Consider the following 21544-nt stretch of genomic DNA (forward strand, 5'->3'; position numbering starts at 1 on the left):
CTTTTACTTCGTGGTACTTAAAATATATTTATTTATTTATTTATGACGTATGTAACATGGCACTTGGTTTACAATTAATATCCATAACTTAAAGAAAATTAGTTTAATTACATTCATTTATTATTCTAAAAACATCTTCGAGTCTATACAATTTAATTAAATCAATTTTTTAAGCGTAATATACGCATTTTATAGTAAATTTATGGTGATGAATGTAAATAATATGAACGTATTTTCATGTAAAAATGATCAGAAGTGGTACTGATGTATACAGATAATTCCGCGTAATTTTTTAGATATGTAATGTTATTTAACTTTAATTGTAATTACAATCTTTGGTGTTAAGAGAAAATAAAAGTTTAAGTTCTGTCTCGATACCTCTTATTATTATAAAAGAAAAAAGAAAATTTGTAAGCAAAGAATCAATTTTGAGAGTTGGAAATTTGAAACGTGTCCAGTAGAGGGTAAGATGATTTTCTGTTCTTCTGTTCTAGATAATTACTGTCATTAGCGTATCTTAAATTGTTACTTCCAGGTTGTCTGTATGGAGATTGTTTGATAGGTTTTGCACCGTTTACGGTATAAGAATCCATTACGTTTGACACGTGAGTTGTAGATCCTTGCGGTGCTACTTGACAACGGATGTTCGGATGACGTCTCAGTAGAGCTTGGATGTAAGTTTGTTTAACAGCTGTTTGTACCTAAACAATTATACATGTTAATTAAACTTAATAATATATTGCATTTATTTATTTAAAAATACATTAAATGTACTGCATGTATTGCTGAAACTTGTTACTAATAAGTCGAAAGTATCACTAGTATCATTATGATTTTTTCTGTTTAACAATCTAAATCAAATATATACTATTCACTCTTAAGATATCGCGGTTAAGTTACCTTTAAACTATCTTTTTTATTTGTCTAACTATGTTTTTTGATAGAAAAGAGTAAAAAAAATTACCTCAGAGTTAAGAAAACAATAAAGCACTGCAACAAATATACCCTGAAATATACGACTCATTAATGATTATATTCATATTTATTTATTATTTAGAAAACATTTAAAAATAAGTATTTTAATATTTTATCTATTTTTATTAATTATTTTACCTGACAAGACTGTAAAAGGGCATTTGTAATCATGTAAGCTTGTTCTAAATAGCCATCGTCTTGTGGATTTATACAGAAGAGCAAGTGGGTTATCCCCAGCAAAGGGAACAACAAAACTGTAGCTTTGACTGCTTTCCTAAACCACAAAATAAAACAAAAAATAAATTTAATAAAGTCGAATGTCTTAAAAATTTAATATTTTAATTTTAAATTAAATTCACGAGAAGTTTCTAAGAATCTCAGTTAGATTATTTAATTTTAAAATCGAACTTTCTTAATAAATATTAATTAAAATTCAAACAGAAAATTGAATTTGTGAAGTTGGATTTACTTTGCTCTTTAAATTATAATGGTAATAATGAAACATTATTTAAATTACTTGATTTTATTCTACTCATGAAGTTGGAAACGAATAATAAAATTAATTCTTCTATGCAATTTAAAGAGAAAAACGGCAAATACTTGTGGAGAATTTATCGAAAAACTGTTATAAAATATACTTGTCTTGGTTTTTCAATTAAAAGATTTCATATTTAAAAATATTTTATAATTTATTATCTGTACGTTAATTTAAATTTCTATATGGTCTCGTTTATTGAAATAAAGCGACACAACATGAGGATGAGATCATCCTTGTGCTATGATTATCCTTCAATCCTTTAAAGATGATCCATGATCTCTGAAGGATTTTCTACGTAAAAATGCTTTTATGTGCGAGTTATACATTTGAAAATAACACAGAAAACTAGACCAGACAGTTGTTCAAGCTCGAACCCATGACCACATTACGTGTTCAGTAGTTTTATCGTCTCGGTAGCTTGACAAAGAAAACCAACTATTTTATATTTTGTATAAATTAAGTAAATAATTCAATTTTAAATCAATTTAAACGCAGTTGAAGTGACTTTTATCAACTCGAAATCTCCCCAAAAATCAACTTCAGTAACACATATCAATATATACATACATACAAAACAATACATATCAGTAAAAGTGAAGTTTAAAAATAGTTTTTAGACAGAAAAATAGAGAAAAACATTTTTCAGCAGATATTTTTATTATTTTTTTCAAATCTTTTTCTCAGTACTAATTTAATATAAATTCTCTCTAGTGCTGTATATTATAGACATTTTAATATATAAAAACATCAGCTTGAGAATTGCGAGGCCCTAAGGCCTTAACATATCGCAATTCTTTATTTTTTTAGTAGTAGTAGTAAGTAAAGTTTATTGTAATAGGGTATACCTGTTACAAGGGGGAGAATCAGTTGATACCAACATAGTTGATTTTGTTATTTAATAATTATAAAATATTGACATCTTATAATAATATCTAATTTGTTCAACATTGATATATATTTGCAATACTGCAAACATGTGTATTGATATATTATATCATATTACATAACTACCAAAATTTTTTTAAATTATACAAATTATCATCAAATTGTAATTTTTTCCACATACAAAATGCTTAGTTAGTATTTCATTGTTGATCTTGTTCGTCGCACGGAAGTTATATCTGTTTCGTAACACTAGTGCCTCGCTATAAAACGACACTTATAATTTTTGGGGGATAAAAACCCCTACATCTAGGATTGCACCAACTGCAAGGTAATTATTATTATTATTATTGAATTATCTTCTTATTAATAAATCTTAGCCAAGTGGAGAAATTTAATGGTAAAAACTTCTGAAACATATATCAGTTGCTATATAAGGTTCTGAAATTATATTATATCACACAAGATTTTGACAGATTAGAACAATCTTAAGATAGGCAGAATTCAGGAGAAATATATCAATTATGTACTTGATATAATGACTTCGGTGGAATAGTTGATATTTTTTCGATCCCCTAACTTAGAAAAAACTTTAATAATGATTATCATAAGGAATAAGTGTAGGCCAAATCTGTTTCAATTTTTTTATTACCATAATTCTAGCATTTAAACACTCAAACTAACTATTATTTCTTCTATCTAGCCATAATCAGAACTATGATGACGATCAATTCCTTCTCGAAAAATCATTCAATTGGACTACTTTATCTAGATTAATATCATATGTATATTTTATGTTGTCTTTAATATAATAATCATCTTTTATAATAATTCTATTCCCATTGTGTTTTTCTTCTTTAATTATTGCCAATAATTTTTTCCTTCTCATTCTGGATCTCATGCATAAATCCGAAGTAATTATTATCTTTTCCTTCACTTTATTATTGAAGTCGCCTTTCTTTTTCCAGAATTCTTTAATAATCAGATTCCTATCATATACGGACCCCAATAATATTTTCACTATGGGTTTGATTTCACTGTTGGTTAATCTAACCACTCCTTCTATGTGACTATTAATTATTCCCAAGTCCTTTTTTATAAACTGATTAATTTCTTTTACATGATCAGTCGAGTTGAACGGAAAGTTTATAACTATAATGTTATTATTATTTCTCACGTTAGCTAGCTGGTCTATTTCAAATTCTAACATACCTTTCAATTGGCAATTATTATTAGATATTTCCTCTAATTCTTCTACTTTTTGGGATAATTTTGACAATTCTCCATTCAAATATTTATTTTCTTCTTTCAAAGCAATGACTTCTGCTCTAATTCCTTGTAGTTCCGTATGAAGAAGAGAGAACTTATCTTGAATTAACTCGTATATTGCTTTCAATGTAAATTGTGACTCTTCCTGAACTTGTGGCCCTAAATCTCTTGAAGTTTCGAAGTAGTCGTAAATTGTCGTAGCTCTCGAGGTCCCGGGACTATTTTTATTAAAAACATCCTTTAATTGATAATAATCTTCACTAGTTGTATCGCTCAATTGCCTTTCTTCTTCTTTAAGCTTATTCTTGCACGGTCTGCCTCGTCCTCTTCTTTGCATATCTTCTTGACGTATTTGTTGTGGAGATCGAGGGAAAGGGCCTTGATTGGACTCAATCCCAGCAATTATTAATAAACACACAATTAAAATCAAGGAAAGTCTATTCACAAATAACCACTTCTTTAAAATTGTCATATTTTGGCTTTTTATGGGTTTTCAATTGGAGGAGGTACTAGCCGCGTGTACTAGCCGCTGGAGGTACGGGTTATCACCCGTACCTCCAGCGGCTAGTACACGCCCCCCGCAATTCTTTATTTAAAGCCTCACAAGACCTGGAATAAACACCATAAATTAGGGATCCACTAGGGGAAATAGTGCTTCCCGCGAGAAAATGGTCAGTTTTCGGTAAGAAAACTGACCATTTTCAAGCGTTAAATATGTGAAGAAAACCGGAAATCACGTGGCCAGCTCGTTGGTGGGGTCCGAACTGGCGACTAACTACATTGGTTTTATCTACTTAGTTATTAGTGGTCCGCAAGTAAAAACCTGGACCTTTTGTAAAACCTGGTAAAATAGAAGGGCTGTGACATTAATTTCACTATTATATTATTTTTATAGATGTGTATATGTATATATACTGTATATACACTTATGCAACCTACAATATAAGTGTGACTATAATATTCCTCTAAAACGGGAATTTTTTAATTAGGAGTAAACATCATTCCTAATTAAAAATACTGCCTACTTATGATGCAATGTTAAGCGCTTATCTATGGTGGACAGTATATGATAGAAGCAATTATTATGGTAAATAATTATTCTTGAAAACATATACAATAAAACCTGTTCATAACGATCAATTTTTTTATGTTCCCATCAATGGCCGTTGTTTAGAGATTTGGTTGTATAACTCTACTAATAATAAATAATGCATTAAAAAGAGAAAAGTTTAGATAAAAATAACTTCATAAAATACCTACCTGACCTGTTTTGTTTCTATAGATACAGTAGCACGTATTTTAGTGATCAAAATGCGAACTATGGTAAATAGGAAGATTGTGTTCACCTGATAATTAAATATAAAAAACCATGTAATATAAAAATACAGTTGTGCCATAGGTCTGGAACCATAAAAGATTATTATTTACAGGTAAAGCATAGAGCTGAGTAATGAAAAACAAATTCAAATTATAATGATGATGGAGACCAGCAGTAAGCGTGAAGATGCTGAAGAGTTTAACAAGCTGCATCCGGATTTACTACGTTTACACATACAGATGTGGATGCAGATCTTCAGCATCTTCATGCTTCCTGCTGGTTTCCATCATTAGAATAACTTGAATTCTTTCCTCATCACTCATCTTTAAAAGAATAAACAAAGATCTACGTAATGACTATGGTTTCAGGCTTATGGGACATCCTGTATATTAATTTTAATTATTCTTTAATATAAAAGCGTTAATTATATAAATTGCTATAAATATTCAAATATTCATTATAAATGCTATGAAAATTATTAAACTAAAAATATATTTTTGCTCAATTATTAGCATATTAAAGCGAGTAACTTATCTACTTATATTCATTTATTAATATAACATGAACCTAGGGAAATAAAGTCATATATTTCTATCATAAAACAGTTAATTTCTTATAGAAGAATAAATTTAGAATATTTTACTTCCAAATTTACTTCAAAATTCATTAAAAATAGTTTATAATGTTAGTATATTGAAAGAATAAATCTGTTACTATAAAAATATAGGCACATCCCGTACATTTAATGCGATAAAAGATCTGTATGTTTGTCCATCTGGCAGCTTGCAAAATGGCAAAACAAATTTTCCAATATCACATTTCTTCTGATCAAATTTTTAGCAATTTTATATCCGAGAACATTTCAGCAGCAAAAACACTTTTGCTCTTCCAACAAATGATTCAAGTGACAAAAATTTATTAAATTCTATATTTAATTATACATTTATATAATTTAATTAATATAAATGTTCATTTAAAAACTGAAATTTTTACAAAAAAATATAAATATTTATATACAATTTTAGCTCTTTAAGTACAAGATGGCCCACGTATCATTTAACCGCTGTAATTTTTTTTAAGTAATTTAATTTGTTAAATCGTCGTAATAGCATTTTAAACAACATTCGTAAAGTTTATAGGTATTTAAATAATAGAATTTTAGTTTCTATAAAGGTTTACCGACTTTTGAACAAAATTGATTTAGAATAAATGCTTTGTTCCAATTATTTTTCAACATTTTAGGAATTTACGAACAGACTGACTAACTTTTTACATTATTTCATACACTACCTACACACACACACACACACACACACACCATAATTCTCTATGCATTGTATTACTGTTATAAATTATTTGCTTCACATACCTACTTAATTACTTATTTACCTACCCGTCTACCTCAATGCCTAAACAAAAACACTATAGTGTAATTAATTTAAAAATAATAATAATAAAATGATTTACCACTAAAGCTGTAATCATAGGACCGGTAACAATCCATATAAAAGGCAATTTTCCATATCCTTTCCAACATGGAGTGTTTAAATAAAATTTCATACAGATAGCCCACGTGGTAACAAACATCCCTGGTGCACCTGAACATTGAAAATAGTCTATCAAATATTACCATTGTTTTAAATCTAATATTTTATCATCATACCCACCCCATCCTATAAAATAATATAATTTAAATGGTGGATCTTGCTGAAAAACGAAGACAGAAATGCTGCTGTAGAGTAACAATCCTTCAACAAACATCCAGTTAACGCTTGCAGTTGCAGCGTACATTTTTAACGTCAATAACGTCTTACAAAACCAATCCTACAATAAAAAACGAGTAAAAAATGAATAAAAATTTCCATCAAAATTAATTATGTATAATTATATAAAACCATTTACATAATCATGATAAGAAGGAACAGAATTTTTGAATAAAATTGGCAATGGAATTATCATAAGTAGAAATGAATGAATCATGAGAGCAACAACCAAATTTCTGTGAACTCGAAGCCTGGAGCATTGTAGAGATCTGTAAAACAGTAAATATTTAATATTTATATCGCTATTAAAGTAAAATTTATTATTTTATGAAAGAAAATCTACCTGAAATACGAGAAAATAAATAATGTGATCGATAGCAATATCAATGAGAGAAGAGATCCGATGAATAGAATGTAGCTAACTGATAATCTTCCTTTGGGCTCTTTCTGTAAAATAATTTTTATAAATTTAAATAAGTTACTAAATAAATAACATTAAAAATAAATTAATATTATATAATAAATATGAATTATTGACGAAGCGGCGAGGTCTTCGAATAAAGAAAGTTGTAAGCATTATTGCTTTTATTTATTAAGTTTTTAATTAAAGGATAGAAATTATATTGTTAAATCGATAGTTAAATCAGTCGTTTCGTCGTAACTCTCTCAAGGGTGCTGAGTCTCGAGCTATTCGTATACCGACACCGTATCATTCGTGTAGTGAGATCGTTTACTGTCCCAGTTCTTACCATACTACACCTTTAACCAGTGAATTTGAGACAGATATATTGGATTGTAAGATTGATGCGATAAGGCAACACAACACTAGACAATCTGCAAAGGGGAGTGCCTCACGGGAGAAATTTCTATGTAAAACTGTCCCTATTTAGGTATTAGATATTCGAAAAACTCCAAGTGGTGAAACGTGAACTCGCGACTCGTGGAATTTTCAGGGTTTTCCACGTTTTTAACACCTAAATAGGAGGCCAGTTTCCATAGAATGTCCTCCTCCTTGGCATTTTCCGATTAATTTAGTATTGAAATTAGACTTTTAAAAGTCGATTACATGCAGGTAAAACTTTAACACATATTTACTATTACTTTTAGAATTAAATGGAGAATTTCTTACTGGTGTCTCTACAAGAATGCAATAAAAATGGTAAACTTTTATTTAATTTTATCGTAAACGAGAGTACAAAGAAATAATAAAAATAGTAATAACTAGGGGCCTTACCACCGTTTCATAAACTGAATAATATATATAAAAATAGATTTTTCGACACACTCTTGACCTAGAAAACAAAATTATAGGACCTTTATGTGTCTGGCGTCGGGCGAGAATGCCCTTTAAGACTAGGTCATAATTATGTCTCTATCTATTTAATAAATTAAGGAACTTAATTAATTATTTCATTATTCTAACAATATAACGTCGTTAAGAAACTTCAACAAATAATGATTAAATTTCATATGACTTTTATGATAATTAGAAGAGAAATAATGAAAATTTAATCAAATTTCTATTTGTTATCATTTTTTATTTGATTAAGTAAAGAACGTTTAAGTAACAATTAAATAAATCGAAAATTTTCTATGTCAAGTAAACACTTCACATGAGTTTTAATTCCGTTATATTTTGACATTTCTAATAATTTTATTATAGCATTCATAATATTAAATTATACGTATAAAAACTTAAAAGAAATTAAATTAATTTTATTTAAAAAATAAATTTTTTCATTATAAAGAAGGAAATGTAAATTATAAATTAAATTTACATTTTTTGTATTGTTGTTACATTAAATATGAACAATTTAAAAAAATGACAGCAAATAATAATTATATTTTATATTATTTTTCGTGATGTAGAAAGATAAACAATTCTCTAAGATTTTTAGAAAACAAAGTTTACTTCAAAATTTAACCGCTAGGAAAAATTTGGCGCTGATGTCTACTTACTGTGCATTTTACGTACGTTTTCTAGCGAAATTTCTTAAGTACTGGCACGCTGTATCGTTGATGAACGAGTAGAATAAGAAATGCATGAGCAGAGTGAAAGCATTTTCAACTCCTTTTATACTCAAGTCAGAAAACGTGCAGTAACGGGTACAGTCCCTCCAAACTTGCCCTAGTGGCCGAAGTGTGAAGTAAATTTTCCTTCGAAAATCGAAACCGCATAGTCCGGACAGTGCATGTAAGGAATTTGGTTAGGATCTGACCAATAGTTTTTCTACAACTTGCGCTTTAATTGTGATCTATATTATATAATAAACAATTTAGAGGCCTTAAGCATAAAAAAATCTATAAGTAAAATTGATGACTCGTAAATTTTATAGGTTATTAATAAAATAATATATCATCAGTTATATATATTATAATGTAAATTGTGTTTCAGCATCCATTTTATTCTCGATACATCAATAAGAGAAAAGTAATAAAATTCGAATTTTGGCTCTTGGCAATTGTTGAAAGTGTTTGAAATGTGAAAAAAATAAATCTTTTTTTCACTCGTCTTCTATAAATCGATAGAAGAACACAACGATTTCAAAAGAAATTAGAAGTTTTTTACTTTCTTGACGTCATCAGAGTAACCAAACTGCAAGCCTATTTATTTTTTAATTAAAAAAGTCACGTGACTTCCGGTCTAGACCGGAACACGTACATACTTATTCGTGTCCTCCCGCTTTTAAGTTTTCCATATCTGGTTTCGATTTTCGTGTATCTAACTCCGTTCTCGAGATTAAGGAAGAACGGGCAGACAGACATACGATAATGAAAATTATAAGCCTGCAATTTATAAATTGCAGCTCAATAGAAAATTAAATGAAAATTTAATATGAAAATAATACATTAAGAGTGGTAAAAATGTAACTGCTTTAAGCGAAGAGAATAAATTAAATTTACATTATTCAAAGGGAATAAATAAACAAAAAGTGATATAAATTATAAAATAAAATAAATAAATAAAAATCTGAAAACTTTCTATAAATAAAAAGTAATTTTTTCTATTATTTTTAACCCAAAAATAATGGAATTACTTTGATTAAATCGATTGATGCTTCATCTTTAAATGGAACAATAAAAATAATATAAATAACACCAAACAACTTAATTATATAATTTTAATGATAATATAAGATAAATTACATTTTTTTTCTCAATTTTTCCAAAAGAAAATGATATAATTTCCAATTTAAATAAGTAATTAGCTTATTATTACATTTTGCTTTTAAGGAAACATTTCACATTTTTAAAGTGGAATTATCCTTGATGTAATCGGTAACAGGTTTTATTAAGAGAATTAAATTATGTTTGCACCATTAATGAGTTTACATTATTAGAGATAATGTAAATAAGTAAGAATTTTACTGATTAATATCAGTTTTCTAATAATTGCTAATGTTTCTATCCGGCAATTTCATATAATTTTCAACACAAATTTCTTTTTCTTTTACTTAACAGAGGTTAACCTTTTTCTCACAGAAACATGATAACTTTTCTTCATTTCGCTGATATTTTCAAATTGCAGCACTAGAGAAATTTCGAGATTAAAGTTAGATAGATGAAAATCGAGACCGGATATCTGGTCTCGATTTTCTCTGGTTTCCATATCTAGTCTCGATAAACCAGATAAGGAAATCGATTTTTATCGATCGAGACCAGATATGGATCTCGATTTTTATCGATGATAATGAAGATTTCCATATCTGGTCTCGATTTTTATCGCTGATTATCGTGATTTTCATATGTGATCCCGAAATGATCGTCGAAATTTCCATATTTGGTTTCCAGTTGGTCATCGAAATATCCATATTTGGTCTCGATATTAATCACGAATTTCCATGCTAGACCGGAAGTTTTGCCATTTGTTAAATTAAAATGTAATTAAAAATATCAGCCCGACATTATGATGATATCACAATAATATACCATCGATTTTTTACTTTAAAAAAGATTAATTTTTCTGAAAGAATAATTATTTATTTAACTTTGTTTTATATTATTACTTTTTTTATACCTGCATATACGACCACACCTTTAAAAACGGACACTGATGAGATGGTAAAAAAATAGCTGCTGTTCGAAAATGGCCGTTGTTTGGAGGATATTCTGTACACATTTTTGTTTAGAAAGCTCCTGAAAAACTGGTCGCTGTTTAGAGGTGGCCGTTATTGAAGGTTAAAAAGTTTCAAGATTATTATTATTGAAATATTTTATTATTTTACACGACTTTAATTAGTTTAATTACTTTTAATTTCGATAAAAATTGTTTATTTTATTAATGTAATTATTGCTTATTGAAGTAAATTGTTATTTTGTATCTTCTGAAAATAAATAAATTGATTACACAGTCTGCAAAAAATTGTTTTTCCAGCTGCATGGGATATTTTTGCTGAATTATATGTTTTTAAGATCGGAGAGTCTAAAAATGACTTCCGTAGCATCCCATCACGTATAGGTTTTTTGCAAAATAGAAAAAAAATTTGATTAAAACTCTTGTTTATTACAATGAACTAAATATATTATATTTTCTTACAACTAATCGAAAAATTGTTTCTGATATATATATATACAATTTTAGGTGTACTCTTTCTTCTTATGAAACCTTTTCTGCTTCTCTTTGATGCTTCTCCGAACTCGTTTCCGATTTCTTTCTCTGGTTTCTCAATTGAGCATCCAACAGTAGTCATCTAATATATTGACATCCCATTTTCCTCGGTAACGTCTGTCGATATCACGGACATCCTGGTGAAATATTTCACACTGTTCTTTACTGTAGGCTCCCAAGTTTTTGGGAAAATAGTCAATATGGGAGTGTAAGAAATGAACTTTTAAGCTCATCTTGCATCCTTGAGCTGCCAGCATGCGTTGTACAATGGTTTTGTAGTCAGGGTCCTTAGTATTCCCAAAAACCTTATACACTACATTCTTGAAAGAGTCCCATGTTTCTTTTTTCTTTTCTCCCATTGTTTCCAAAAAGAGAGGATCAGATAAAAGTTTTCTTGTATCGGGGCCAGTGAAATCTCTGTCTTTTAACTTGACTTCAGACAGTTTCGGAAACTTGGAACACAGATATCTGAAACAGTCCCCATCTCTTGGGAGTGATTTGACAAACTGCTTTATGAGCCCCAATTTAATATGAAGAGATGGTAATAACACTTTTTCTTGGGGAACCAATGTCGTATTGATGACGTTTCACTCGCCGGAGGTTAAACTGTCTCGTGGTGGCCAGTCAGTTTTTGTCCAGTGCAGCTGTCTCACTCTACTATCCCATAAACAAAGAAAGCAAGGATATTTTGTATAATCTCCCTGCTGGCCTAACAACATGGTTAGTATTTTGAAATCTTCACAAACTATCAATTGAGGCTCTTGATATTTGATTTTCTCAAGAATCATAGCCAAGTCAGTATACTTTTCTCCCATATTAACCGAGAGTCCCATAGGAAAAGATGCAAATACATTTTCATTATGCAGCAAGACTGCTTTCAAGCTAGTTTTAGACGAATCAATGAATATGCGCCATTCTGATGAATCATATTCTATTTCAACGCACTTCATGAGCCCATGAATATCATTACAATAAATCAGATTTCCCTCTTTGGATAAAAACTGAGTAAATTCTCTCTCTCAATGTCTGTACCACGAAAATTAGGACCCAGATGATAGCAGGTTTTTGTTTTTTAGCCTTGGTCCTAGCAATTCGGCTGCATCTTTGAAAGACCTGAGTCTCTTACTAGGTCGTTGAGCTCATTCTGAGAAAAAAAGTTGAATTCCTTCGTCAACAGAAAAATCTGAGCTAGATTCGTCCTGGGAAGCTAATGTGTTTGAGTCCTTTCATTCACTCAGGATGCCATCTAAATTAGAAGGTGGCTGTAGAACTAGTATTTCAGGACCATGGGACACTGGACAAATAGCTGCGTCAAGGTTAGGGTAAAATATTTTCTTTTTATTTTTTGTATTAAATCCTTTAACAACTACCGAACAGAAGTAGCAGTCGGTTGTGTGATTTTTTTGTTAACGCCATATCACAGGAATGCCAAACGAAATGAGTTTTTCTTACCCTCAAACCACAAACGAAGATCTTCCTCGCATCTTCTACACCCCATATGCGGAGCCCATGCTTTCTCTTGTTCTCCAAGTTTCAATTTTAAACACGCAAAATAAACTTTCTTCACAAACTCACGTTTCTTTGTTGACTTTTCACTGTGTATTTACCACGAACATAACAGAAGCTGTCGGGAGAAATTACACGACAAAAAAAAAAAAAAAAAATACAAGCACAGTAGCGTTCAAATGCTGGATATAAACTGAGTGTGGCATTAGATGGCCAGCGAGATACAGAACTTATTTAGCTTGTTTGAACATGATCTAATCGAACAGCATGTTGTTTATATTTATTCCTAGTATCCCAGATAACGTGTCGAAACATGCTCAACCTCATCTATAATATTTCTTACTATCAACTTTTAACCTGTTTCTACACGATCATGCGACCTTACTCTAATGCTAAAACTACTTAACCCACCTCCCTCTACGACCACTCTCTTCAACCATTAAAATTTTTATTTATTTATTTATTTATTGCCAAGTCCAAGTATAATTGATAGAATTAATGTGAAAACTCTTCGTTTTAAGGTCATTTTTTAAATAAGAAAAGCTTACTAAATTTTAAGTTAACTAAGAATTTTATGCTAAATACGAACAAAAACTTGAGTGTAACAAAAAAAATTGACGAGATGGAATTTTTTGGTATTTTTTTCGTTCTTAGCAAGTTGAAATCTATAAGAAAATGTATAAAAATCCTTTGCAGTTTTTTACTTGCAGACCTGTGTTGCTTATAAATGATTTCGTTAAAAAACAGCCATTTTATTTCACTTCCTTGTGACTTTAAAAACATTTTATAGAAACTTTATTTGTCTTTGTTACGCGATAAAATATTTAATTGTTAAAGTTAAATGTATTGTTTCGTTTACAATAGATTAAGTTATATTCAATACGAAGTACATACATCTAAAAAGCAACTGATGTAAGGCTTCTCTCACTTTTATCGGATGGAACGTTGCCCTATAGTCAAACAATGACACGTACCATTTTTTGATGATCACGAGCTACCGATTAAACCTATAACATGCCAAGTCATGGTCTGTTTTACATGAAGCTTACTATGGCACTGTGTAAAACGGACTAAGACTTGTCACACTGTGATACGGTCTATGGCTTGTCACCGTATGAAACTATAGCTTTTCACTGTTTAAAACGGACTGTGGCTTGTCAGCATGTAAAACTGTCTGTCTTCTCATCGTTTCACATGAAGCAGCTACATTCTTAAAATTTAAATTATTATCAGTATCGTGGCTTATAATACAATACCGATATGTAAATAATTTAATATATATTAATTAAATAATATAGAAGCATTTTTAATTAAGTAAATAATAAAATGTAATAAATTATAGATTGATTTATAATATAAGAAAAGAATATTAAAATATAAAAATAAATTAATTTGAATTTTATGTGATAAAAAGGACAAATGTCAAATTAAATTTATTTAATTCTCTATTAATTTTTAATACAATAAAATATTATAAACTGTCTTTATTATTATTTAATTAAAGAGTACACAAAGAAATATTTATTCATCTAATCTTTGAAGATATTTAATTTAAGGAAAATACTTTGTAAATATTTGTCATGGTTAAAGGTTTAACTTACAAATAACCACGTTAACTGTAAACGTAAATAAATGTTATCGATATAAGTTCGTGTGTAGATTTATGACTTCTAGACGAGGTAAATATAACAATTCTTTAGTAATATTTATTAAACACGAAATAGAGTTAGAAAAATATCAGCAAATTTACAAGAGAAAAACACAATATTAATTGAGTTAAAATACGTTTACCTAATTTGCATGAAGCTGATAGAGATTTTGATGGAGCTAGTGATAGTGTTGGTAATGACGATTTTTGTGGTGCTAGTGTTGTGGTGGTGATCTGAATGGTGATGCTAGTGTAGGCTAATGGTATAGTGGTGGTAACGATATTAGTGTTGGTAATGATACATATTTATGAAAATGGTGTTGTTGTTGTTGTTAGTAGTGGTGGTGTGATGACAATGATACAATAGCGATAGAAATGATAGTGATGGTAATATAAATTTATAATAATAAAAATAATTATTTAAATAACGAATATATATTATATAAAATACACTTCGTCCTTATATTGTATTATGTCCTTAATGTATTAATACAAAAACATAATACAATATTTTCATTAGAATTGTTTTAAAATTAATCTATAATATGTTTATTATCTTACAATTACAAAAGTTAAATTTTACAAGTTAGACTTCTGCCATTAATTAAACAAAACCACATATTATGATAATTATAATCGAAGACGAAATGTATTTCAATTAAAAATCGACGAGTGAGAATATTGTCAAAAAGATAATTTATATTAAAGTTTACGTAATATAATACATAAAATATAATACTTATATCCTGAATGGGATAAATAGCATCATAAAGGGAATACAAAAAAATTTCCATCATCGTGAAATAGAAAATCAATGTTATCCCTAAGTATAGAAAAGATTTTATTGTGTAAGTAATAAAAAGAAAAATTCTTCTCTCTTCCCAGAAAAGATATATATTTTTCTCTATAAATTGGTACTAAATTTTAAAAAATTCAATATAAAAGAAACGTATACGGATAAATTTTGAGAATTTAAAAATAATTTTTCTAAAATCATTTTAATTTATTGTATTTAGAAAATGGGAAAATTTGAAGCTGTAAAGGTAATAGAAATTCTTATTTTGTGAAATTTATTCCGTTATATTTTAATTTATTTTTAAAATAATAAATTTGTAACATTGAAAACGTGGTTTATTCTCCAAGAATTAAAGTGCTATACTATATAATATTGTATGAAACGTTGCTGTTTTATATTATTTAAATAAATTGTTTGTTTGTTTGTATAGGAAACTCAACGGAGAGGATTTTCTATAGAAACTGGTCTTATTTATGTGTTAATAACGTGAAGAAAACCCGAAAAATTTTACGTGACTGACTACCAGTGTTCGGTGGTTTCATTCACTTGGCCACTGATTTAAATAAACAATTACTCGTTTATTTATACAGAAGTGGGAACACTACTTGTGTAAGTTGACCATAGGAAGAAATTAGAGCAGAAAGAGCGAGGGAGGTAAATAGCTGGATAAAGAAGGTAGAGAATTTGAAGGAATATGCTATCTAATGGTGTAATTATGCAGGTAAGATTATTCCTTGAATACGAGGATTACGGAATACGGAATTATCCTACGAATAATAAGATATTCCTTGAATAATCTTATTTTAGTTGCATAATTACGAATATTTTACTATTATCTAACAATAAAATAATGTCTATTCCTTAGAGCTAGCTACATACATACTATTTCAAACTTCGTAAGTGAAATTAAATTAAGAAGCTATTAAAGGAGAAAACTTTTTATTATTCTTTAATTTAATGACTTTTTATTACTCAAATTAGAATAAAATAATGGAAAAATCAGCATTTCTTGCAAAAATACGATTTTTAGAGATTATAACTTTCAAAAATTAACCCCTTATTTAATAGTAATGTAATGTTCTTATTACATTAATAAATTTAATGAATTATTTTACTAATTTAAATATTAATTAGTTAAAAATGGTATCTATGTACATAAAATAGAATGTCTGTTGCCGTCTGTCTGTTCTCTATACACTTTTAAACCTTTTATCCGATCTGCACCACACTTTTTATGGTTACTCCCGAGACCCTGCAGAAAATATACGCTACCATAAAACCTGAACACCTTACTTATCCTCCTGGTTTCTTCCCCTTCATGCTTAGTAATAAGCATGACAATGGTATGATAAAATACCCAAAATTTCATATGATCTATATTTTATTATGACTATTTTAGGGCTATTTTATATTATTGTATACATTTATTTCCTCCGTAATCTACTTTTATGTTCGGTTGATCAATTATGATTATAATTTACAGTAGTATTTTTCAGAATAAATAAGTGATATTAACCAGATACTTAACTTAAATAATTAACTGATTCAATAAATCTTCATAAATATGACTTACGTTTGTAAACAAAGTTAAACACTCGCTGTAATTTGTCCAGTTTCCCCAATACCACTGACCTGTATTGTTGCATATTCTATAAGCAACTGGATCTGAAAGTATAAAGAAAACAATACTTCTCACCAATCTCATTGCTTACATTTCCACTTGAAAAAATGTATTTACAGACCTTTATTCTCTACCCAGATATCTTCTGGTATTATAAATATGCTTCTGCATGATCTTGTTACAACTTCTCCTGCTGGAACTGGGGGCCAACAATACAACTTATCCCAAGCAGCTTCGCAATATGTGCCTATTAAAAAGAAATTTATAGTTTTAGAGAAAGCTGATTACAGTTTCTTTTGCAGAAACAGTTTATTTCCTCGAGGAATAAGATATTTTCCAATCTCATGTTACCCAATTCGTGGATATTTCATGTGTGTTTACTTTATTCTTCAAGCTTTCAAATATGAATTTAGTGTTTAATAATCTCGTTCATTGTTTATACATGAAGTTTCTATAAAAATATCAGTTAAAACGTAGTTAGAAATGAAATTTTGGAGGTCCATATTCATCCATAATATAGTATAATTTATCGGAGAAAGCTTTAAAACACCTACAAATGTATGCACAAGTAAAATTACATCAGTGAAATGTAAATATGAGTGAAATCTTCTACAAAGAAGTATGTAACGAATTTTTTTTTTAAAAAACTAGTGTTATAGGAAATATAAGAGTGCTTTAATCAAATATACAATCGAACCTGTAAACAGCGGACATATTTTTTAGGAACTTTAAACAGAAATGCTTGTAAAATAACCTCTAAATAGCGATATTTTTGATGTACTCGTCAGTGGTCGTTGTTCGCAGGTTTGACTGTACTTTAATTATAATGATATATTGAGAATTCGGGCTTAAAAATCATATTTATAAAAAATTTCCTATAAAATAGATAATTTTATACAGTTACTGAATACATAAATATAACACTATAACATATTACTATTTATTTCACATAAAAATATTTTAACGTTGGTTCTTACATTTAATTAAATATATTTGTTTTTATTATTGCATCCATACTTCTTCAGTCACAGGATAAGAAAAAAAATGTAATTATATCTTCTAAAGTCTGATGGTTAAACTCTGTATAAAATCGTGAAAATAAATCCCAAATAATAAATGTGATAATAAGAATAAAGTAAAAGAGATTTGGAAGCTTTAAAGAGATAAATTTCCCGTGTAACTATTTTTATAATTTAATTACAGTAAGAGGAAACTCCTGCAAAAATGCTTTCATCATGATAACACTCTGATCTATATCCTTAACATTACCTTCTCGATTATAATTTATTCACATATTATAAAATATATTTAATTACATTAACCCGGAAGTCTGTTAATCAAGATAGAAGCGAGTAATTCATAATTTTAGTCTTTTTAAGACACCCCGTATTAAAGTAGTGAGTTATTATTTATTAAAGGTTTATAACTTATACAGTCAAACTTCTGAAAAACGGTCACTGACGAAGATGTAAAAGATTGCCGCTGTTTATGGGTGGTCATTGTTTGAAGGTTATTTCTGTTCGGAAAAATGATCCTGAAAAAATGGACGTTGTTTAGAGGTGGTCGTTATTAGAGGTTCGACCATAATTTGTTGTTTAGTGAAATCTGTGTAAACCGGACTATTACGGTACCGAATATTTTTCCCGGTTTGGCAGGCTCGCTTATTTTTCAACACAAAGTAATTGCTTTTCTAAGAATGTGTCTCCTTTACTCAGGTTTCAGTTTTATTAAGGTTCCGTTTTGGACAGGTTTTACTGTATAAAATTTTTAAGTAGAATGTTATACGAAATATAATATGTTTCTACACGTGATCCGAACCAAACTTTTTCACTAAAATCCCTGCAGTGGAATGTGATTGATTGGTAATAAAACTCTTTCTCCGAGTTCCCTACAAGAAATACTACTGAATTCGATCCAATATCCAACGTTTTCCTTCAAAATTGGTGTTTATAGTGGTATCTCTTTAAAAATATTTAACTTCTTCAAGAAACTTTATAACTTTCTCCCAAGATCTGCAACTAACTGAGGTTAAATTGATACTTTTGATATATACAGAGTTAAAATTACGCTTATTTTCAGAAAACTTAAAAAAACGGTTAAATTATCATATCGTTGATATCCTGGAGATTGATTTACAAGGGTTGTAAACGGGGGTTGTCCGAATATAAAAACAAAGTAAATTCAATACAAAGATGTGGAGCGACTATTTCTAATCATTCTTCCAAAAATGATAGGAATGTCAAGTGTCAAAGGTCACAGCAAGGATAGCTGCATCCCGATTCACGTGTACAACTTCAACTACAATAAAACCCTAGGCACAAAACATACAGCTTAATACTAAGCATAGATAAGACCTTAGAGCACATTTGCTGTTAGAAGAGTCTGTATACAGTTTTCAAACTTAGAAAAGTTTGTTGGGATCGTTCGAAAAATCTTTCTTTGACAGGATAACTAAATATATATGGCTAAATGACCCAGTAAACGCTTTCAATGCAAGACACTAATAGCCAATAGCACTAATAGCCAATACTAATAGCCAATTAAAATCTTTAACTACTTAATTGAGACACCGAGGAAAAATCCGTGATCAAAGGAAATCTGTAATTAGATTCGGTTCTCGGATTTTTCTCTGTTTTTTTAGGCAAAAATCCTGTTTTCCTGTAAGTCTAGTAATGGCCGAATGGATAAAATGACCGAACACATGTCGTGGGTTCGCTTCCCCCATCAACGGACTGACCACATTGAGTATCCGGGTTTCCTTCACCTTTGTAACAACTAAGTAAGTGAAAACACTACGTGGTCATCTCGTTGGTGGGGGTGCGAACCCGCAATCAAGTATGTCACTGGTGTTTGGACTTCACTGTTTACACCCATTGTAATTACAATAGGTTTATTATTTATTTACAATAATTGTTATTGAAGCCTAACACGGAAGAACATAAAAAGATGGAAGTAATATGTTGCGCTGGTTATAATTAATAAAGAAACCCTTGTGTGATTGAAAGCGGCGTTGTATTCTTCATATTCACAATGTAATAAGTCCAATGCAGACAAATTTATGTGCTGCAGGAATAAGTGATTTTCCTGTATTTTTTGTATAATCAAGAATTTTCTGGAGAAGTTGTAATAAAATTAATTTTATATAGAAAACATTACACTTAAATTTTCATGAATTAAAATGGAATTAATGATAAAAGACAGAACTATTAAGGTACAGAGTAGTGTTCTATATACGTACATATCTTCCTTTATGAATACTTTATCATTTTATTTTGATGAGTTAATACTTTAACACACCATTAATTTAATTTGGATAAGATTTAAATTTTTATGATTTAAAAATCCTACATAATACTACAATGACGTTCTGGAGGATCCTGGATTCGATCCTGGATCTCCAGAACGTAGCAATCCGGGCAATTCAAAAACCTTTAGGAATTTCTAGGAGAATTATCTGTATTCTTTACCATTTATTTCGGGCTCGGCTGAACCGTCGACTCTTGATAAACAGGCCCTCTGAGTGCTTAAGAGTGCCCAGTATGAAAGTAAACTGTAGCTTCTATCTATAAACAGTAAACGTTTATTTAAAAAATACAAATTAATAATTTTATCCTTAAAATTCTCAATTTTTAATTAATGTAACCAACAAAATCTAATCCCAAATCTTTATTTTAGAATTGAATTTTAAACATTACATATTTAAATTTAAGCTAGGATTTAGCTTTAAATATTTTCAATATTTACACCATATTAAATTTTTATAAGAAATAAAATGTTCTACAAGAAAATCTGTAGCATAAATGATAGAAAACTTATAAAAAATAAATCGTTTCTATGCGACCTCCTCCAAGTTCAAGCCAAGTTCTTGGGGGGGGGGTTCCTCTGGACGAATGTGACGTGAAAGCAGAAAAGTTGTTTTTCTTTATGTTTACAGCTTTCTTAAGTCTGAAAGTCGGTTCAATGTCACGCAGTTTATCACAAATTTTCCTCTACAAATAGAAAACGGAGGTTTTCTTCCTACTGTGTTGCGGCGAATTTTCCTTTATCGAACTTACTGAAAGGATCATTTGGTAACAGTAATTGGCAGGATCAATTCTTAGACGTGACACTATTACTTATAACATTATATATTTCATAAAATATCTATTTAAATAGTTTATTTAACGCCGTTACTTTAAAATAAAACAATGACACTATATATACACTTGTTAATTTAGTTGTAAATGAAATTAAGAATTATAATTCGTATTTATATACTTGACCTAAACGTAGGGATAATGGTCGTTAAGCGAGCCGTCGTAAATCGAAGACAAATTAATCTTAGGTTGTGCCATAAATAGAGTAAGATTGTATAATATTGCATAGAAATGGCCGAAAGTACGATACTGACACCTACGAACAACGGCTACCTTTTATGTCCTCGTCAGTGGTCGTTATTTACAGGTTCGACTTTATATTCAATTTATACGTTATGGTATTATTATAATTGAACTAAAATTCTGTAGGGATGAAAAGAGAAATTTCCCTATAAAATAGCGTAAGAAGACATATAAAAACTTCCATAAAAAATATTAAAATATGAACAATGATGAATGCTGACACCAAAAAGAAATATGGCA

The 21544-nt window shown here is 29.3% G+C and overlaps 1 protein-coding gene across 2 annotated transcripts in view; it reads right to left on the minus strand.

The window, feature by feature from the left end:
• Nucleotides 1-220: 220 nt before the first annotated feature.
• Nucleotides 221-21544, minus strand: part of LOC136979540 (corticotropin-releasing factor receptor 2-like) — a 33240-nt gene continuing 11916 nt past the window's right edge. The window contains exons 2-11 of one of the 2 annotated variants that reach the window (XM_067275545.1): nt 17047-17172; nt 16878-16969; nt 7089-7192; nt 6885-7014; nt 6650-6806; nt 6450-6580; nt 4925-5010; nt 1114-1249; nt 965-1006; nt 221-701 (exon numbers count right to left, since the gene is read on the minus strand). In XM_067275545.1, the coding sequence (XP_067131646.1) occupies nt 423-701; nt 965-1006; nt 1114-1249; nt 4925-5010; nt 6450-6580; nt 6650-6806; nt 6885-7014; nt 7089-7192; nt 16878-16969; nt 17047-17172 (1283 nt within the window). In that variant the 3' untranslated portion in view covers nt 221-422. Of the gene's footprint in view, nt 702-964; nt 1007-1113; nt 1250-4924; nt 5011-6449; nt 6599-6649; nt 6807-6884; nt 7015-7088; nt 7193-16877; nt 16970-17046; nt 17173-21544 lie in introns of both variants that reach the window. The other variant, XM_067275544.1, reaches the window with a different exon arrangement.

This window comes from Centruroides vittatus, unplaced genomic scaffold, assembly GCF_030686945.1.
Source record: "Centruroides vittatus isolate TY-2023 unplaced genomic scaffold, ASM3068694v2 contig_628, whole genome shotgun sequence".
Taxonomy (NCBI): Eukaryota; Metazoa; Arthropoda; class Arachnida; order Scorpiones; family Buthidae; genus Centruroides; species Centruroides vittatus.